Raw genomic sequence first — 19,951 nt, forward strand, 5'->3', positions numbered from 1 at the left:
TTTAAGATGTTAAATTAAATATTTGCGATTCTTGTTGATAAATCTTGAATTTTTTATTGACCTACTGTATATGTTTAACAAGTTTGAATGCCTAGCCTTGTTAATTATGCAATCTAATTTGTAATTATGATTAATTTGTTGAAAATTGAAATAATTTAGAATTAATTTGATTTTCATAATTAGTTATAATTTAATTAGAGACCTATGATTAAAAACCACCATAAAAATTGTAAATTTATGTTAAATTTTAAATTTTTTATGACCTAGACTTGAATCCATGTTAATCGGAAATCAATTAAATAATAAATTTTCGATTTTTCGCCCTAAAATTATGAAATTAATATTATTTATTAATTTGTCATTAATTTTGAATATAAAATTTTAATTTTTATGCGACTCGCTCATATAACTTGCACGCACAAAGCAATGGACGCTACGTGTTACCCTTAAGGGGTGTTGTATAGTACGGGCATGCGACGACGAGCAAGGGAGCTCGTCGCCCATGCGGTACGAATGCAGCGAGCAAGGGCATGGTGCACGAGCACAAGGCAGCAGCCCTGCCTTGTGTCGTGGGCTGTGAGCAATGGGCGTGTGGGCAGGGGCGAAAGCAAGGCACAGCAGTCGCGTGTGGGCAGCAAGCGTGCTGCGCCACAGCGCGCACTACCTCGCGCAAGCATGCGGAGCCTCGCGCGCAGCGAGCGCAAGCTCGCGTGCCACGAGCGCTACGCACAGCGTCGATGCCTCGCGCGCAGCGAGCGCCAGCTCGCATACTGCTGCCTCGTGCGATGAGCGCAAGCTCGCGTGCGGGAAAGGCAGGCGCGCAGCGAGCGATGGCTCGCATGGATCGAGCGCTGGCGAGCGAGCGCAGCGAGCGATGGCTCGCGTGCATCGAGCGCTGGCGCGCGCAGCGAGCACCAGCTCGCGTGATGCCTTGCGATGGTGAGAAGCAGCGATGCGCAAAGCGCATGGGCTGCACGCACATGGCCAGCGATGGTTGTGTGCGTGTGGCCCATGGGCGTGCGTTGCGTGGGATTGTTGCGTTGCGATTAGATCGTTTTAAAATTTTAATTTGAAATTTTCAGTTTACGTAATTTTAATTAATTTTAAAATTAATAATTTAAATTATTTTCTTGGATTTTAATTTTGAATATTGTAATTATAATAAATTTTATTTATTCTAATTATTTTACTAAAATTAAACGGTTTTTTCATGAAATACCCGCGAGGTTTACAAAAACGCACCAAATACCCTCGCGTGTTTCGATTCACATAATATACCCCTATTTATCCGTACTGTTCATGAGATGCACCTAACAGTTAACGGCGTTAGTCTACCGTTAGTGGAGTTTTACTATTTTGCCCTTAATTGTGTTATGACCCCCATTTACTTACCTTCCCTTTGACAGAAACTCAAAAAAAAAAAATCTCATATTCTTCTATTTCTCTCTCTTCTCCCCTGTTCTTCAAGCTTCAACCTACTCGAAACCCAGTAATTCTGGGTAGATCCTCCTGCTCTCTGGCCGCCGGCAGTGATCCGGTGTTACGCACTCACATTCGCTCTCTCAGTGTTCCTTCTCATCACTCCCTCCATTTCAATCTACGGTGATGAGGACGAATGGACGATTGCTATGATCTGCTTGGGTAATTAATATCTCTCCTTTTGTTTTTTTTTTGTTAATTCTGTACAATTTTGTAGTTAGTGAGAATTATTTTCAGATTTTTGGTAAAAATTTTACTGATTTTTGGTAAAAATTTTTTAGGGTTTCTCAAAATGCGAACACTTCGGAAATTATGAAATGTTCATTCGTCGGATTACTTTCAAAATTCACATTCCTCAATTCACTTTCAAAATTCACTTTCAAAAGAGAAGAGAAGTCGGAAGTATCAGCGGTTAGGATGGAGATGTCGGGAGGTGGGGTCGGGTGGGTAGCCCAGATGAGAGATTGGGCGAGTTTTGTGGGGTTTCGACCGGCGATTGCAAGGGTTTTGAGAGGGGAAGAGGATGAGTTGAGGAATTTTAGGGATTCTTTGAGGACGTATTTACCTGTGAAGCCTGATGCGCCGAGTACGATGATGTCATAGGGTGGTGGTGGTGGTGGTGGAGGGTGGTGGATTTCCGCCATGGTTTGTGGTTGTTAGGGAGGAAAAGGGGAGGAATGTGAATTTTGAAAGTAATCCCACCAGGTGCACCTGGATTATGGCAAACTGAAATCAAGTGTTTGCCTCTCTTCCTTGGCAGCCTCAAGCTCTTCATGTGACATCAAGCTGATGCCTTGAATACGTTCTTCTAGCAACTGCTTCAATTTGTTATCTTCACTCATTGACTGTCCAGTGGTCTCATCAAGTTTTGCACGTGCTAGTTCCAACAAACCCTGTAAAGCAGCTTCTCGAACAGTTGCATCAAGTTCAGTTACTACAAAACCATCAGTTTAGTTTTCCCGTATAAGATAATGAAGTAAATTCATGAGTATGGTTGGCTTGCACTTGGGAAGAGAGTTCGTTCCTCAATGGTGGCTGCTGGATTTAGATGTAGTATTGCAGTGACTAATGCACTAGTCGATATGTATACCAACATTATAATTCAATTCAATCAATTTCTTATTGGATTTTTTGTTTGAGCATTTCAATTTTCTTTGATTATTACTTCTATTTCTGTTTCAGGTTTAACTTTTAGGTTAATTAATTTTATTAATTAGGTGAACGATTTGTAGAAATCAAATTCTGCAGTTTAAAAGCAGTTTGGGTATTTGTTGCAACTTAGTTTCAAAATAGGTGTATATTGTGCAATAAGTTTATAAATAGGGGTATTATGTGAATTATAAACACGACTTAACGGAGGACTAACGGAAGGTTGGTTTAGGGGTATTTTGTGCAAACTTGGGAAAAAATGGGGGTATATTATGTGATTCAAAAGACGCGAGGGTATTTGGTGCGTTTTTGCAAACCTCATGGGCATTTCATGAAAAAATCGAAAATTAAAATCATGAATTAATTTAAATACGACTGAAATTAAATTTAACTTTTTGGATTCAATTATAAATTTATATGAGCTTTAAATTTTAATTAAACTTGTATGTTTCCGGTTAGACTAGAAATACATTTTTATGTTTAAAATTAGTAAAGCATATGAATTTATTGGTTTAAGTGGGAGCCCTTTTTAGTCATATACTCTTGATTAGGTCTACAAATCCTTAAGGTTAAAACAACTTGATTAGAATTAATAAGGACTGAATAATTTGTAGATTATTGGTGCCCTTGATTAATTGCTGCAAATGTTTATGTGATGCATAATGTGTTTTACTAACCAGCTATGTGGGCCATTCATGATAATGAATGGGTGAATGGTATATATTGTATATGTACTGTTTTGCAGGTTATGAAGTGACTAGTATGGCCCAAATAGGATAGAAAATATGGTCTGCGTACCATTAATTTGAATGTAGTTGGTCTAAAGTACCAAATTGTTTTTCAATTCAAATATGGTATGCGTACCGTCAAATAGTTGTAATTAGTTTTAATTATAGCTTATCCTATTTGAAGAAATGGTGCCTCCCACGGAGATTTTCAAGACGGACTTTGAAGTTAAAACCTCAAGATGAAGTCGGGCCATACTAGATCACATTTATCTTATGCATGTTTTAAGTTATTCATTGCTTTTAAATATGTCTTAAAATGCATGAGATCAAAAGCTTAATTATGTTGCATGATTAAGGATTTTAGTTCACTTAAAATCGAACCAACATAGTAAGAGCCTTAAGTTCCAAACTTAAAAATTGAGTTAAAAGGTGCCATGCCAAAATATACACTTGCTTGGATATCCTTTACATCAATCTAGTAATAGTTTTCGCTCAGCGAGGTGTTACTTATTGGTCCTAAAGGGGCAAGGTACACAAATAATTGTGAGTACATGTTAGTTTTGGTGAAACTCAACGATATAAGTAAGGAGTCCTTTTATGTCGTGGCAAAATCGATAGGTTTACCTAATAAGTTCTTAGACGTACCTATCAACCAAGAATAGTTTCTAGACTATTAGCAAAAGGCTTTTGCTTACCTAAGATGTTTTAGGACTAAGTCGACAAACTGTGCTTAGTTCTTCAATGATTTTAGGATCTTGGAATCATTTTATTCACACCTGCCGGAACACATAACTTGAATAAAATGCTTAATGAACATTGAATTATGCATGTATGCTAGAATTTAAGTTTATTAAGAGAAACTGTGAATGGTTATTTATTTGTTTATTCTTTTCAATTGTAGTTTTAAATATGGCAAACAACAATTCATTCAACATTCGATCAATTCTCGAAAAGGAGAAGTTGAACGGGAAAAACTTCCTTGACTGGCAAAGGAACTTGCAAATAGTTCTTATGCAGGAAGAAAAGGAGTATGTCCTAGAAGAGGCGATGCCCGAAGCCGCAGGCGACGGGGTCACTCAGGCAGCCCTCAATCGTTGGATTGATGCCAACAAGGATGTGAAATGTCTAATGCTCGCCACCATGAGTGCAGATCTGCAGAAAACGTTCATCAACTCAGATGCTTTCACAATCATCAGTGAGTTGAAGAACATGTTCCAAGATCTGGCTCGAGTCGAAAGATTCGAGACTCATAGGCAAATTCTTGAGACCAAGCTTAAGAAAGGCGAGCCCGTAAGTCCACATGTTCTCAAAATGATTGGACTCATTGAGAATATGAGTCGGCTGGATCAGCAATTTTCTCAGGAAATGGCTATAGACACCATCCTCCATTATCTTCATAGCGGGTATGATCAGTTCAAACTGAACTACAGTATGAATAGTCTGGACAAAACGCTCACTGAGCTTCACGGTATGCTCAAGACCGCTGAAAAGACGCTCAAAAGTGATAAGCAGGATGTGCTTATGGTGCGTGGGGGCAAGTTCAAGAAATCTGGAAAGAAGAGGAATGCTAAGAAATGTGGCAACAAGGCCAGCCCAACTAAGCAAACTGGCGCCAAATCTGTAAAGAGGAAGGTCAGTCAACCCACTTCTGAATCCGAATGCTTCTACTGCAAGAAGAAGGGGCATTGGAAGAGAGATTGCTTGAAGCTAAAGGAAGATCAGAAGAACGGAATAGTCGTTCCATCTTCAGGTATTTTCGTTATAGACTGTATACTTGCTAATTCAACTTCTTGGGTATTAGATACAGGTTGTGGCTCACACTTATGTTCCAATCCACAGGGACTAAGAAGAAATAGAAAGTTAAGCAAGGGTGAAGTCGACCTACGAGTGGGAAATGGAGCACGGATTGCTGCATTAGCTGTAGGAACTTATTATTTGTCGTTGCCCTCCGGGCTAGTTTTGGAACTGGAAGAGTGTTTCCATGTTCCAAGTCTTACTAAAAACATCATTTCAGTTTCTTGCTTAGATGCTAAGGGATTTTCCTTTTTAATAAAAGACAATAGTTGTTCGTTTTATTTTAAAGAGATGTTTTATGGATCTGCTAGATTAGTCAATGGACTTTATTTATTAGATCACGACAAACAAGTATATAACATAAATACCAAAAAGGCCAAAAGGGATGATTCAGATCTCACCTATCTGTGGCATTGTCGATTAGGCCATATAAACTTGAAACGCTTACAAAGACTTCAAAAGGAAGGAATTCTAGAACCATTTGACTTAGAGGATTATGGTAAATGCGAATCATGTTTACTTGGCAAAATGACAAAGCAACCTTTCTCTAAAGTTGGAGAAAGAGCAAATGAACTATTGGGTTTAATCCATACAGATGTATGTGGACCAATGAGTACAAATGCTAGAGGTGGTTTCAGCTACTTTATCACTTTCACTGATGACTTCAGTAGATATGGTTATGTCTACCTAATGAAGCATAAGTCTGAATCCTTTGACAAATTCAAGGAATTTCAGAGTGAAGTAGAGAATCAATTAGGCAAGAAGATTAAGGCACTGCGGTCTGACAGAGGCGGTGAATATCCGAGCTATGAATTTGATGACCATCTGAAAGAATGTGGAATTCTATCAGAATTGACTCCTCCTGGAACACCACAATGGAACGGTGTGTCGGAACGGAGGAACAGAACCTTGCTAGACATGGTCAGGTCAATGATGGGTCAGGCCAAACTTCCATTAGAATTTTGGGGACATGCACTAAATACAGCTGCACTCACTATAAATAGAGCTCCGTCTAAAGCTGTCGAAAAGACTCCATATGAATTATGGTTTGGAAAGCCTCCAAATGTGTCTTTTCTTAAGATTTGGGGATGTGAAGTATACGTCAAACGATTAATTTCAGACAAACTTCATCCAAAATCTGACAAATGTATCCTTGTGGGCTATCCAAAGGAAACAAAGGGGTATTACTTCTACAATACATCTGAGAACAAGGTATTTGTTGCTCGAGATGGTGTCTTTTTGGAGAAAGATCACATTTCGTAATGACAAGTGGGAGAAAAGTAGACCTCGAAGAAATTCAAGTCGAACAACAAACTCTAGAGAATGCTCAAGATGACATTCAGGATGAAACTCAGAGATCTTTAGAAAAATCTGGTGAGAATCATGGTCAATCTAGAAATGTTACCCCGCGTAGATCGCAAAGATATAGATCTCAACCGGAAAGGTACTTAGGTATTTTGACGAACGAGAGCTATGACGTTCTATTACTTGAAAGTGATGAACCTGCGACTTACAAACAAGCTATGACGAGCCCTAGCTCCAAGCAATGGCAAGAAGCCATGCAATCTGAATTAGACTCCATGTCTGAAAACCAAGTATGGGATTTGGTCGATTTGCCAGATGGCTACCAAGCCATTGGAAGCAAATGGGTTTTCAAACTGAAAAAGGACAAGGATGGGAAACTTGAAGTTTTCAAAGCTAGATTGGTTGCAAAAGGTTACAGGCAAGTCCACGGTGTGGATTACGATGAAACCTTTTCACCAGTTGCAATGCTAAAGTCTATTCGGATAATGTTAGCAATCGCTGCATATTACAATTACGAAATATGGAAGATGGATGTCAAAACTGCTTTCTTAAAACGGCGTTTTAACAGAAACTGTGTTTATGACACAGCCTGAAGGTTTTGAGGATCCAAAGAATGCTAAAAAGGTATGCAAGCTAAAGAAGTCAATCTACGGATTGAAGCAGGCATCCAGGAGCTGGAATATACGTTTTGATGAAGCAGTCAGTGACTTTGGTTTCATCAAGAACGCAGACGAATCTTGTGTATACAAGAAGGTCAGTGGGAGCAAAATTGCTTTCCTAGTATTATATGTCGACGGCATATTACTTATCGGAAATGACATTCCTATGTTAAACTCTGTCAAGATTTGGCTTGGGAAATGTTTTTCGATGAAAGATCTAGGAGAAGCACAGTACATATTGGGCATCAAGATTTACAGAGATAGATCTAAAAGGATGATTGGACTTAGTCAAAGCACTTATATCAATGAAGTGCTTGATAGGTTCAAGATGGCAGACTCCAAGCGAGGCTACCTACCCATGTCTCATGGAATAACTCTAAGCAAGACTCAGTGCCCAAAAACACTTGATGAGCGTAGACGAATGAATGGGATTCCATATGCATCATTGATTGGTTCAATAATGTATGCTATGATATGTACACGCCCGGATGTTGCGTACGCACTCAGTGCTACGAGCAGATACCAGTCAGACCCAGGAGAGGCGCATTGGACTGCTGCCAAGAATATTCTGAAGTACCTGAAAAGGCACAAAGATGACTTCCTGGTCTATGGTGGAGATGATGAATTAATTGTTAAAGGCTATACAGACGCAAGTTTCCAAACCGACAAAGATGATTTCAGATCATAGTCTGGGTTTGTCTTCTGCCTCAACGGAGGTGCAGTAAGCTGGAAAAGTGCTAAGCAAAGCACCATTGCGGATTCTACAACTGAAGCGGAGTACATTGCTGCACATGAAGCAGCAAAGGAAGCTATATGGCTAAGGAAGTTCATAGGTGAACTTGGTGTAGTCCTCTCCATTAAAGGACCAATAGCCCTGTATTGTGATAATAACGGAGCTATTGCACAGGCAAAGGAGCCTAGACACCACCAGAGAGTCAAGCATGTACTTCGTAGATTTCACCTTCTACGAGAGTTCGTTGAAAGAAAAGAAGTCGAGATAAACAAGATTGGAACTGATGACAACATATCAGATCCATTGACTAAACCTCTGCCGCAGGCGAAGCACAACTCGCACACTGCAGCTATGGGAATCAAGCATATTGGAGAATGGCTTTGATATCCCTGTTTAATGTTTTTAAAGTTTTAGAGTTTAAATCTTTGTAAAACATTATTGGTTAATCATTCACAATAAATGAAAAGAATTCATTTTTCCATTTAATTTGTGGTTTATTAAATGATGAGTCCCTTCAATTTGACGATATATTCAAGATAGACTGTCAGGACCAGTCCTGTGACTAAGAAATGTCTATCAAGTGAACTTGAATGTCAAAGGTTGAAAATGGTCCCTAGTCGGAGTTTTCTATAAAATTGGACGCATAGAAAAACGTTAGACGATTAGAATGCAAGATGACTAGTAGTTCTGTTTCTTGAACTATGTGGACATGGCAATGTCATAATCATTTGCATAGATACTTACTTTGGGAAGACTAGTATCGGACAAGACCTATGAAACTTTACTGTAAGAGATGAAAATCTGTCATAAGTAAATTTCATTAAAATTATTAGACACTAAATCCTCAATACCTGAGTGATTTGAGATTACTTGTTTGAGAACTGGTTGCTTTGACGTTGACCAACTGTCGCACCGTAAAAGGAGGCTATAAAGGCAACGCTCAGGTAATCACCTATCAAACGAAGTCTAATCTCAAGATCGCAAGATTGGGATTGTCCTCCCATAAATCGGGATGAGATGCTTAAAAGTTGTACAAGGCCACTCGGAGAGCTAGAAACTGTGAAATGCATGGCCGTGCTCGGATGAATCATAGGCTATGATTATCTGTTTATTTGATCAGTTGAACTCTGAAACGGAGGAACACCTCTGGACATCATAAGGATGACAACTCTTACCTTATGTTCAAGAGCAAGCATCGAGCGACAAAGGAATTAGGAAGTGCACACTTGTCCCTAAGGACAAGTGGGAGACTGAAGGAAATAGTGCCCTTGGTCCAAGTATGCATATAATATTAAGTCTAATAAATGCGGTTCAGTATTAATTAACAAGTTAATAATTCAGTGAGATCAAGTGAGCTGAATGCCTAGCTAGAGGCCGCTTCAGTTCAAGTGGAATTAATGATATTAATCCACAGCTTACTCTTGACTGAACCCGTAGGGTCACACAAATAGTACGTAAACGGATCAAGTATTTAATGGCATTAAATACTCCATCTATGGATATTCGGAATCAACGGATCTTGGTTTCAGTGGGAGCTGAGATCGTCACAAGGCAAGAAATGAATACTCCGGAAACGATGATATTGCCGGAAACGGAAATATGGATCGTATCGGAAATATAAATATTATCCAAGTCGTAGATGTTGCCGGAAACGGAAACATGGTACGTATCGGAAAATATTATCGGAAATGGAAATATTGCCGGAATCGGAAATATTGCCGGAAACGGAAATATTGTCAGAATCGGAAATATTATCGGAATCGGAAAATAATTCCGGAAACAGAAATATTAAATATTTGTTCGAAACGGAAATTAATTCCGGAATCGGAAATATTAAATATTGTTCGTATCGGAAATGAATTCCGGAATCGGGAAATTAATCGGAAGCGTATCGTACGAATTAGCATCGGACGAGGCCTGCCAGACGAAGGCCCAGCACGAAGCCGGGCCATCGCCCAGCAAGCCAGCGCACCACAACGCACTAGCCAAGGCTGCGCCAGGCCCACCGCAAGGCAGGCCCAGCGCGCGCCAAGGCTGCTGCAGCGTGTGGGCCTCGTGGCAATGGGCTGCGAGCTCGCGGGCTGCGCGCGCGCGCATGGCGCCCCTCGTGGGCTGCTGTGTGTGCGTGTGTGTGTTTGTGTGCTATACGAATCCTAAAGCTATCAGGCTTCGACATATGATTAAATTCCTGAACCTAAAAGGATGAATTAATTAAATAAGAATTCTATTAGGATTCTAGTTTAATTAATTCGTATCCTAATAGGATTCCAGTTCCTTTTCCATACCTCTATAAATAGGTGCCTAGGGTCATAATTTATAGATACAAAAAGTATTCAAAGTGATTTTTGAGAGCAAAAATTCAGTCATACAATTGCCTACAATAGCCGAAAATTCTAAGTACCTTAAGGGCGATCCTAGTTGGTCAAGCTTAAGGCGGATCCGGACGTGCTGTGGACTATCTATGGAGGGACGACATTTGGAGTCCTAAAGACTTGTTCTTGTTCGGTTCGGGCGCAGCTAGGGAAGGCACGCAACAAAGTGTATGCATCTAAACTATGCTAAATGATTATGTGTAAATAATATGCTTTCCTGGATTTATGGTTTTTCCGCATGATTTATGTTTTGTCATATGAATCATAACCTAACACAAGGATCAGTTTCTGGTTTATGGTGGTACAGATGAGTTGATTTTTAAGGGCTATACGGATGCAAGCTTTCAAACCGACAGAGATGATTTCAGATCACAGTCTGGGTTTGTGTTCTGCCTCAACGGCGGAGCAGTAAGCTGGAAAAGTGCTAAGCAAAGCACTATTGCGGATTCTACAACTGAAGCCGAGTACATTGTTGCCTCAGAAGCAGCAAAGGAAGCTGTTTGGATTCGGAAGTTCATCGAAGAACTTGGTGTTGTCCCCTCCATTAAAGGACCAGTGGCTTTGTATTGTGACAATAGCGGAGCCATTGCCCAGGCAAAGGAGCCTAGGAGCCACCAGAAGTTCAAGCACGTACTGCGGCGATTTCATATACTTCGAGAGATCGTTGAAAGAAAGGAAATCGAGATTTGCAAGGTTGGAACTGACGACAACGTCGCGGATCCATTGACTAAATCGTTGCCACAAGTGAAACACAACGCACATGTAGCAACCATGGGAATCAAGCATGTTGGAGAATGGCTTTGATTTTCTAAGTATTGTTTTAGAACATCTGTTAGATCTATTTTTAAAACAATTGGTTTAACCATTTCATATTTATGAAATTTATTATTTCATATTCATTTAATTGTGGTTTAGAATTAAATGATAAGTCCATGTGATTCAAATCATTCAAATGGGATGTCAAGATGGATTCTTTGGCAAAGAAACACCCATAAGTGAACTTGAATATTGAAGTCACAAAGGATCCCTAATCCAGGTCATTGAAAGGTGGCCGGACGACCAATGACTAATGAAGATTAGATTGCAAGTAGATTACTTAGTTCTGTTTCTTGAACTAGAGTGACTGGATGTCAGAATCTTTTGCATAGATACTTATTGGATCTTGTATTGGATTGACCATGAGAACGCTTTAAGAGATTAAAGTCATGTCATAGGTAGTTCTCATTAATGGTGATTAGAAACCGTTCCTCAGAACATGAGCGATTATGTCTGCTCATTTGAGAATTAGTTTGCTTTGATACTAGCTAAACGTCGCACCGTAAAAGGAGGCTATAAAAGCAGTTATTGGGCGTACTATGAATCAAAGTGAGTGTTCATAGATTGCAAGAATGGATTGTCCTCCTATCTTTGATAGGATATGGTGTTGTTGTGTAACAAGGCCTCTCGGAGAGTTAGATACTGTAAAATGCATGGCCGTGCTCAGAATGGTTAGGCTTAACCTTTTGCAAAAGTTTGACAGTTGAACTCTGTAATCCGAGAAACACTTCTGGACCTAATAAGGATGGCTTGGATCTTACCTTATGTTCAGTAAGTAACACTAAGCGACAAAGGAATGTGGATGCACACTTGTCTGAATGACAAGTGGGAGATTGAAGGAAATATGTCCTTCACCCAAGGTGCATTAAGTCTAATACCAAGGTTCAGATTAATTGCGAACAATGAATTCAGTGAGATCAAGTGATCGGAACAGCTAGCTGGAGCAATGCTTCCGATCAGTGAGTTCTAATGGATATTGAACTCACAACTTACTCTTGACTGAACCTACAAGGTCACACCAATGACACGTAACAGATCACCGGATTAAATGAATCGGAAATTCATTTAATAGCTTTTCGGGATTTAAGTTGGAAACGTATTATACGATACGACCTTGCATCGGAATCGTATATTGTATCGCGAATATTCGTAAGCTAGGCGAAACGAATAAATCGTATCGTACGACGGTGATTCGTCGTATACGAAACGATAAATAATATATCGAAAATATATTAAACGCGGATACGAGGAGCGGCCCACGAGCCGAGTGCACGAAGCACTCAAGGCCCATGGGCGCGCGCGCTAGGCAAGCAAGCAAAGCGACACAACAGCGCTGGCCCATGGCCGAGCAGCTGTGTGCGCGCGCGGGTCAAGACCACGACACAGCAGCAGCAGCGCGGCCCACGGCCCAGCTCGTTGTGCGTGTCCGTGTGATGCTGCGCGGGCTTGCTAGCTGGCCTTGCCTTATGGCTTGGTCGGTTAGTAAGGTTATGTAAATAACCTTATGACCTAATTTCCAACTTACTGCAATCACAATTCAGATTACTCAAAAAACCCTAGAGACATAGAGAACCCTAATTCTCTCTGTGCCTCCAAAGCGAGTTCTTCCCAAAAAGAAAAGTATCTTGATTAATTTTCTAAGCTACGATTATCAAGACGGATCTGATCGTGTCGGTGAACCAAGTAGAGGAACGACAATTGGAGTTCTTTGTTCGTGTTCGTTGACGGATTATTGTTGAAAACACGCTTCGAATGTAAGTATGCTTAATCTGTGCTTTATACATGTTTCCTGGCTTTGGGGATTGTTCCGCACATGTTATTATGTTTAACTGTATTCCCCTACAAAGTAGTAAGAGAGCCTTAATCACTTACGACAAAACCCCAATTGATATACTTCCTCCGATTCAAAATAGTTGTAACACTTGATTTTTTGTACTATTCACATAATGTACTTTGTTTATTTTTGATGATCTATTGTAACACCCTAATAATTCCTTGCTTTTATAAAACCATTTTCCAACTTAAAATAAAGGAATTACTAAAGCATTACCGCCACCGTGATAACGGTTAAGGCTATTACAAGAATTACGCAGCGGAATTAAATGTCAACTAACTTTTAAAAACCATAATTAATAAAATATCGAGGCCTCCTACAATTTGGAACCATAATGGCCCAAAACCCAAAGTATAAGTAATTCAAATATTTCAAACATAATTAAAATAAAGTTAAATAAAATAGTTTCAAAGAACGAAAGCATGCAACTCTCTCAATCATCCCAAGCCACGTGATTTCGATCGTACTTGATCTACCAACCTACTATATTATTCTACTCCCCAACAATGCAAGTGCAAATGATGGATCATCATAGGGTCATTAAGGCAAAGGCCATGACCGGAAACACACAAAGCACGTAGTCAGCAAAAGCTGAGTACTTACAAGCATAGAGTAAATGAAACTAAAACATGCATCACTCACTAAGTATTAATCAACATGCAAAAGCCATATAATAACAATTCAAACAATCATGAGATACAAGACTCGACTCTTGACTCGACTCTTGACTCACAATTTAATTAGAATAAGCTTCGAACGGGCCAAAAGAATAATCCACAAAGGGAAAAGGTGATGGGAGCCAACCAAACACCAAATATAATAATAATACAATCGGGCCATACCGAGTGTCGGGCCATACCGACGGAATTCCTGCGCATAATATAAATGAAACAACGTCTTGTATCATTAGTAGGAGTACGAGCTTTCCGGCAAGACTCCCCCCATTGTTCATACTCAAGGTATATACGTTCCAAGAGTTTTGAAGCTTGTTCTGGTTGCACTTTACGTTTATTAATATTTTAATAAAGGCGAACTCAAGACTCGACAACATGCATATATACAATTAATAAACGACAACCAAAACAATCTTATTTTAATGCTTTAAGACTTGTGATCAACCAAGCAAGACACTTGTGATATTACTACCATGTTCCTCCTCACCAAAGTGAGATTCCACATCATGCACATTAACATGAGGGTTGTGGCCTTGCACGACAAATCCTAATTCATTTCATATATAATATTCCCAACTGAACCCTACATGTGCGGTGGCTTACGTGAACTAACCCTTCACATGTGGTAAAATAAATAGTACAACGAGGTACAAATAAATGGCTCAAAGTATGCTAGACATCCCGTACAATAGCATACAAACAATTAATCCATCCCTTGCATGTGAATTGAACCATACATGCATAAATATTGAACAACATGATTGACAATGAAATCCATACTCATAACAATTTCAACATGCTTGTTCAACAATTAATCCAACAAATCCAACATCACAAATCACATGCTCGTTTATCAAAATAGACACGATTCCACATAATGTAATTCACAACATCAACAATCATGTAATGCCATTGACAAAAAGGTGTGGTCGCCCTAGACTTGTATGTACCTTGAATACCTAAGCGTAGGGGCCACTTTGCAATAACGAGCACTCAACTAGAAATCACCTCCTATCATCAAAATAATGAAACTTAAATTATTTCCATGTTCATTAAATTTCCAGCAACTTTATAAAAATTAAAACCTCCTTTAGACTTTAGAATTCAATCGTTTTTCAATAATAAAAACGTCTCAATTTGCAAAATCAATCCCTAGTACGAAAACATACTTTTTCCGCCTTTTAAATCAATAAAAATCGACACTTTAAACCTTTATTCAAATCTGAAAATATAATTGATTATCATAATTAAAATCATCACCTAATTATGCTAATCAATTGACTCATTAGGTCTAGGTTAAAACCCTAACCTGAAAATCCCAATAACACTAGTTTAATATCATAAAAATCCATGTTTTATTAAATAAACAAATCTGAAAATTCATCCTTTAATAATTAAAACAAACCTAATGAATCACAACACACAAATCCTCAAACCACGGTATTCATAACCGGTTCCCAGCATTTTAATTACTCAAAACAATATTAATATAATAATTTAAAATACGGAATTTAAATAGAATAGGTAAGGAAGAAGAGAATTATACCAATCCGGCCTATAGCACGGAACAATCACGAACTAGGGTGATTGGGCGAAAAATTGAACAAGAACGAACACGAACAACACACACACACACACGCACCAACCGTGTGTGGGTGTGCGCACAGCGACGAGGGACGAGGCACAGGCGCGCGCTGCGCGAGGGAGAGGCAGCAGGGGCGCGCTGATGTGCGCGAGGAGGGAGCAAGGGGCGCGCTGCGTACGCGAGGGAGAGAGAGCAAGGACGCGTTGGTGCGCGAGCAAGAGAGGGCAAGGGGCGCGCTGGTGCGCGAGCAAGAGAGAGCAAGGGGCGCGCTGGGCGCGAGGAGAGGGAGAGGGAGAGGGGCGTGCGAGTGTGCGGGGCGTGAGGCCGAGGCACGAGAGCACGAGAAGTGTGCGGGGCGTGAGGCCGAGCGCACGAAGGGCACGAGCACGGGTGTGTGTGCGTGCGGACGAGAGGAGAGAGGGAGAGGAGTGAGGTGCAAGAAATCAAAAAGGGGTTTATGAAATTTTAGGGGTTTATTTAATGATGGGGAGTCCTATTTATAGGCTCCCTAATCCCTTGATGGGCTAGGCTTAGGACATTTGAGTTGGGCTTAGGAATTAAATGAATTGGGCTAGCTTAGGATTTAAATGAAACTGTTTGGATTGGGCTTGATTAATAAAACGAACTGGACTTTTATTTAAAACCCGAAGCTTTAAAAATCATTTGCAACTCATTTAATTTCCCGACTCAAGAATTAAATTCGTTTCGTAATTAATTAAAATAATAAATATTCTAATTAATTAAAATACATTAAATAAAATGCATTTAAATATTATTTAAACGATAATAAATCGTAAAATGCTTTATAAATATAATAAAATATATTTATAAATATTATAAAAATACGAGGTATTACATCTATACTCTAGGCGAAACATATTCGTGTGAGATCTTATTAAATTCGTCTTAATGTATATATTTTGCAAAAATTAATTTTTTATAATTTTTACTTGTCGGTAATTAAATATTAGTTGTTCAAGATATACATTGATAAACGTAAAAAACAACGGCAACTTTTGTGTAATATCGCCTTACCGAAAAGACCACTTTGATTGTTTAACTAATTGGTTGCATTGCTTAACTAATTGGTTTCAGTGCTTAACTAATTAGTTTCAGTACTTAACTAATTGATTACCGTGCATAACTAATTGGTTTTATTACTTACTCCCTCTGAACCTAAATGTTATTCCCGTTTGTCATTTTACGCGGTTATTAAGGAAAAAAACATTATAAGATTAACTATTATTAATGTAATTTTATGGGGAATTGTTGCTTTTTTATTCCATTTTCACAAGAAAATAAAAATAGTTGAACCAATAGAATATAAGGAATAAAAATGTCAACTCATTAATCCATCCAAACTTAAACCAACCAATGAGACTACAAGATTTTTTATTGATAAACCAATAGAATTACAAAGTTAAAATTACAAGGAAGAGATTAAAAAGGAAATAAAAGAAATGGGAAGATTATTTTGGAACACTAAAAAGGAAACGGGAATAACATTTAAATTCGAAGGGAGTAACTTATATGACATCAATGTGGTCTTTTATGTAGACCGCCTTATATAAAAGTTTGTAAAAAAAAACAAAGTGTTACAACTAAAAAAAATCGGAGGAAGTATATTTTAAATTCCAACCATTAATATCATTGTTATTTTTTTCGTTTGACATGAGCCGTCGATCGATAGTCTCAACTCTCAAGTGAACATCCGAGGCACACAACAGTAACACACGTTCTAATAAATGCACTCCGTTTAAAACACCTCATTTAAGAGTTCACACAAATAAAATACCAAATATTAATCATTGTTTTAAGACTAATTAAAATTGTATAGTTAGGTATTTCAATAAACAAAATTTCACATAAACACAGGCAAAGGGGGGCTGTCGGTGCAAAGGAGTTGGGTCGTCGCCTTCATATTACATGCAATTCATCCAGCCTGTTCTTAAAGCTTAACCCACCAACTCAATCTCCACCGTTGATCTCACCAGAATCTTAAATCACATCAATACTGATTACTGACCCCACACCCTTTCCTCTTCGACAACCACAGCCCACCTTCATCTCCTCTCATATTCATTCCTTTCCTTCAACTCTAACCCAAGATCTAAGGTAACTTCACACTCTCCTCCATTTTCAGCTGATCTATCCTTTTCTTAATTCTTCCTTTTTAATTAACTCTTTCATCTTATTGCAATTCAATTCTAGTTGTTGTTGAACAAAATGGCGGCAATGAAACTGTCGGCAATGGCGGTGGTTGCGCTAACGATAATGACATTGGCTGGATTGGCGATTGCGGATTTGTCCGAGGAGACAAAGGTGAAGATTGTCAAAGGGAAGAAGGTGTGTACTAGAGGATGGGAGTGTGGTACTTGGTCTAAATACTGTTGTAATCAGACCATTTCGGATTTCTTTCAAGTTTATCAGTTTGAGAATTTGTTCGCCAAGAGGAATCTTCCTGAAGCTCATGCTGTTGGTTTCTGGGATTATCAATCCTTTATCATTGCTGCTTCCCAGTTTCAGCATCTAGGGTTTTGTACTACTGGTGGTAAGCTTATGGGTATGAGGGAACTCGCCGCCTTTCTTGGACATGTCGGCAGCAAAACTTCTTGTAATTTCTCTCTCTTTTCTGTTTATTTTCTCAATTTAATTTTGTTCAATTGATCGATTTTTTTTATTTCAATTTTGCGAATTATTTATAATCTTATGTTTTGGCTACCTGATTGATTTTGAGGAATCTTCCTGGGAGGAATTTTTCAGTTTATTGATGATGATCTCTAGCTAAAATGGAATACAATTGTTCTGAGTTTGGAAGGGATAGACTTGATTTAATAATTGATGTGGAATATGGAATTACTGCTTTTGGGAAATAAGATCAATTATGTTAATATTAGTATTTTGATTAAAAAAAAGTTGGTTGTAGACAATTTTAGTAAAGAGGGATGAATATGATTGAGCTTATATATTTTTCTTGATATGTTTCCCCCAGTAGTGAAGCATTTTTAGGTGATTACAACATTGTAGTTGCTTCATTTGCGACTTAGTTTAGTTATAAGATGGCTGGTTTGAATATCATGATTTCTAGCTAAATGTTGGCGAGGATGTTTTCAATTTTGCGATGTTGTTAAGCATGCTATTTGATTCGAATGTGAAGTATATAGTTAGCTCTGAATTTATTTGTTTCTTTTTCAACTGTGTGGAATGTGAGGTTGTAATATATTGGTTGTGCTGATCACATTTACATTGTCATCAATCACATGGAGGCTTAAAATGATTTTTTGTGTATTAGGTGGTTATGGAGTTGCCACAGGTGGACCATTTGCCTGGGGACTTTGCTATAACAGGGAATTGAGCCCAAGCCAAAAGTACTGTGATGAAAGTTACAAGTACACTTACCCCTGTTCACCTGGAGCTGACTACTATGGCCGAGGAGCTATTCCTATTTACTGGTATGTGAACATTGGGTTTTGTTTCTCATCTGTTTGTCATTCTGCTTCATATGGTTTCCATTCCCTCATGTGTAATGTATTAGGAGTATGTATTCACTCAATTTGATCTGCCGTGTAGGTTTTGTGTTAGATTGTCTGCGGGGGTGCTCTAACTGTATCCCACAGATAATAAGTACTATATGTAGTCCTCATAGTTTTCTTCTACTTGTCAGACTAGAGAATCAGAGATTTAGAGCTCATGATATATAGGGTTTTTATCAAAGTAAAGGGTTTGCTCTACTAAACAATATTTGTGCAATATAGATGTTTTCTGGATGGTCTCTCTCTTATCTGCAAAATACAACTCCTTAACTGATGGAAAGTGATGTCCAAAAGGCTCAATTTGTTCTGGATGGTTACTAAAGATTAAAGTGCTGATTAGTGTTATCACAGTTTACATTGAATTTCTTGCTTGAATCTTCTGAGATTATATGGATATGGTCCGTGACAAGTTAGAAAAAAACAGAGTAATTATATATGGAGTATATATATTGTAAAATGGAAAGTGTTAGTGATTTGTGATGCTGTTTTCATAGGAACTACAACTATGGAGCTGCAGGCGTAGCACTTAAAGAGGATTTGCTGAATCATCCGGAGTACATAGAGCAGAATGCTACGCTTGCCTTCCAAGCTGCAATATGGAGGTGGATGACACCATTGAAGAAAGGACAACCATCAGCACACCAAGCTTTTGTTGGGGATTGGAAGCCTACAAAGAATGATACTTTGTCAAACCGTTTCCCTGGCTTTGGAATCACCATGAATATCTTGTATGGAGATGGTGTTTGTGGGAAGGGTGAGGTCGATGATATGAACAACATCATGTCTCACTACCAACACTACCTTGACTTGATGGGTGTTGGTGCAGAACAAGCGGGAACCAATCTCACCTGTGGTGAACAAAAGGCTTTCAACCCATCAAATTCGGGGAGCTCCTCATCTTGAGTGTCAGCAATAATATGCTTGCTATTGTATTCTTTTTTGGGATTGATCCTCTGCACAAATTCATTGATATCAATAAGCTGAGGGTCATTCTTGATGTCATTTGTTACTTGTGAGGTGGTGCGTTTTTTTCTTTACTCGTTGAATATGAAGTAGCCTCTTGTTTAAGTTTGAAGTGAATGTCTGGTTCTGGTCTTGCACTTATTAGTACTGTAGTTTTTAAAATGTGTTTATGATGTAATTATGTTGTAATATCAAACGATTTTTGAACCATAAATGTTGATAATTATATAGTATTTTTTCTGATTCATTGTCTCTCTTGGCTTCTGAAAGTGGTTACCTAGATTTCTAATGTGTAGCACTCCTCGTTTACGCAACTAGCAGTTGAAA

The 19,951-nt window shown here is 38.7% G+C and overlaps 2 protein-coding genes across 2 annotated transcripts; both read left to right on the forward strand.

Moving 5' to 3' along the window:
- Positions 1-1,218: 1,218 nt before the first annotated feature.
- Positions 1,219-2,568, forward strand: LOC130460976 (uncharacterized). The gene is made up of 2 exons (XM_056828821.1): positions 1,219-1,641; positions 1,761-2,568. Exons 1-2 carry the CDS (start codon positions 1,616-1,618, stop codon positions 2,080-2,082), a joined length of 348 nt encoding a protein of 115 aa, XP_056684799.1. The 5' UTR covers positions 1,219-1,615; the 3' UTR covers positions 2,083-2,568.
- A 14,408-nt stretch (positions 2,569-16,976) lies between these two features.
- Positions 16,977-19,871, forward strand: LOC110778102 (chitinase-like protein 1). The gene is made up of 4 exons (XM_021982660.2): positions 16,977-17,243; positions 17,340-17,742; positions 18,421-18,580; positions 19,156-19,871. The coding sequence occupies exons 2-4, from the start codon at positions 17,355-17,357 to the stop codon at positions 19,562-19,564; spliced, it is 957 nt and encodes a 318-aa protein (XP_021838352.1). The 5' UTR covers positions 16,977-17,243; positions 17,340-17,354; the 3' UTR covers positions 19,565-19,871.
- The last annotated feature ends 80 nt before the right edge of the window (positions 19,872-19,951 follow it).

The sequence above is a fragment of the Spinacia oleracea genome, chromosome 5, assembly GCF_020520425.1.
Source record: "Spinacia oleracea cultivar Varoflay chromosome 5, BTI_SOV_V1, whole genome shotgun sequence".
Classification (NCBI taxonomy): domain Eukaryota; kingdom Viridiplantae; phylum Streptophyta; class Magnoliopsida; order Caryophyllales; family Amaranthaceae; genus Spinacia; species Spinacia oleracea.

Excerpts from the sequence above, each read along its gene's own strand:
- LOC130460976 (XM_056828821.1), top strand. The coding sequence starts at position 1,616 with ATGGACGATTGCTATGATCTGCTTGG. Across the intron at positions 1,642-1,760 it reads GATTGCTATGATCTGCTTGG|GGTTTCTCAAAATGCGAACA; the intron begins GTAATTAATATC and ends AAAATTTTTTAG.
- LOC110778102 (XM_021982660.2), top strand. The coding sequence starts at position 17,355 with ATGGCGGCAATGAAACTGTCGGCAATGGCGGTGGTTGCGCTAACGATA. Across the intron at positions 17,743-18,420 it reads TGTCGGCAGCAAAACTTCTT|GTGGTTATGGAGTTGCCACA; the intron begins GTAATTTCTCTC and ends TTTGTGTATTAG. Across the intron at positions 18,581-19,155 it reads GGAGCTATTCCTATTTACTG|GAACTACAACTATGGAGCTG; the intron begins GTATGTGAACAT and ends CTGTTTTCATAG.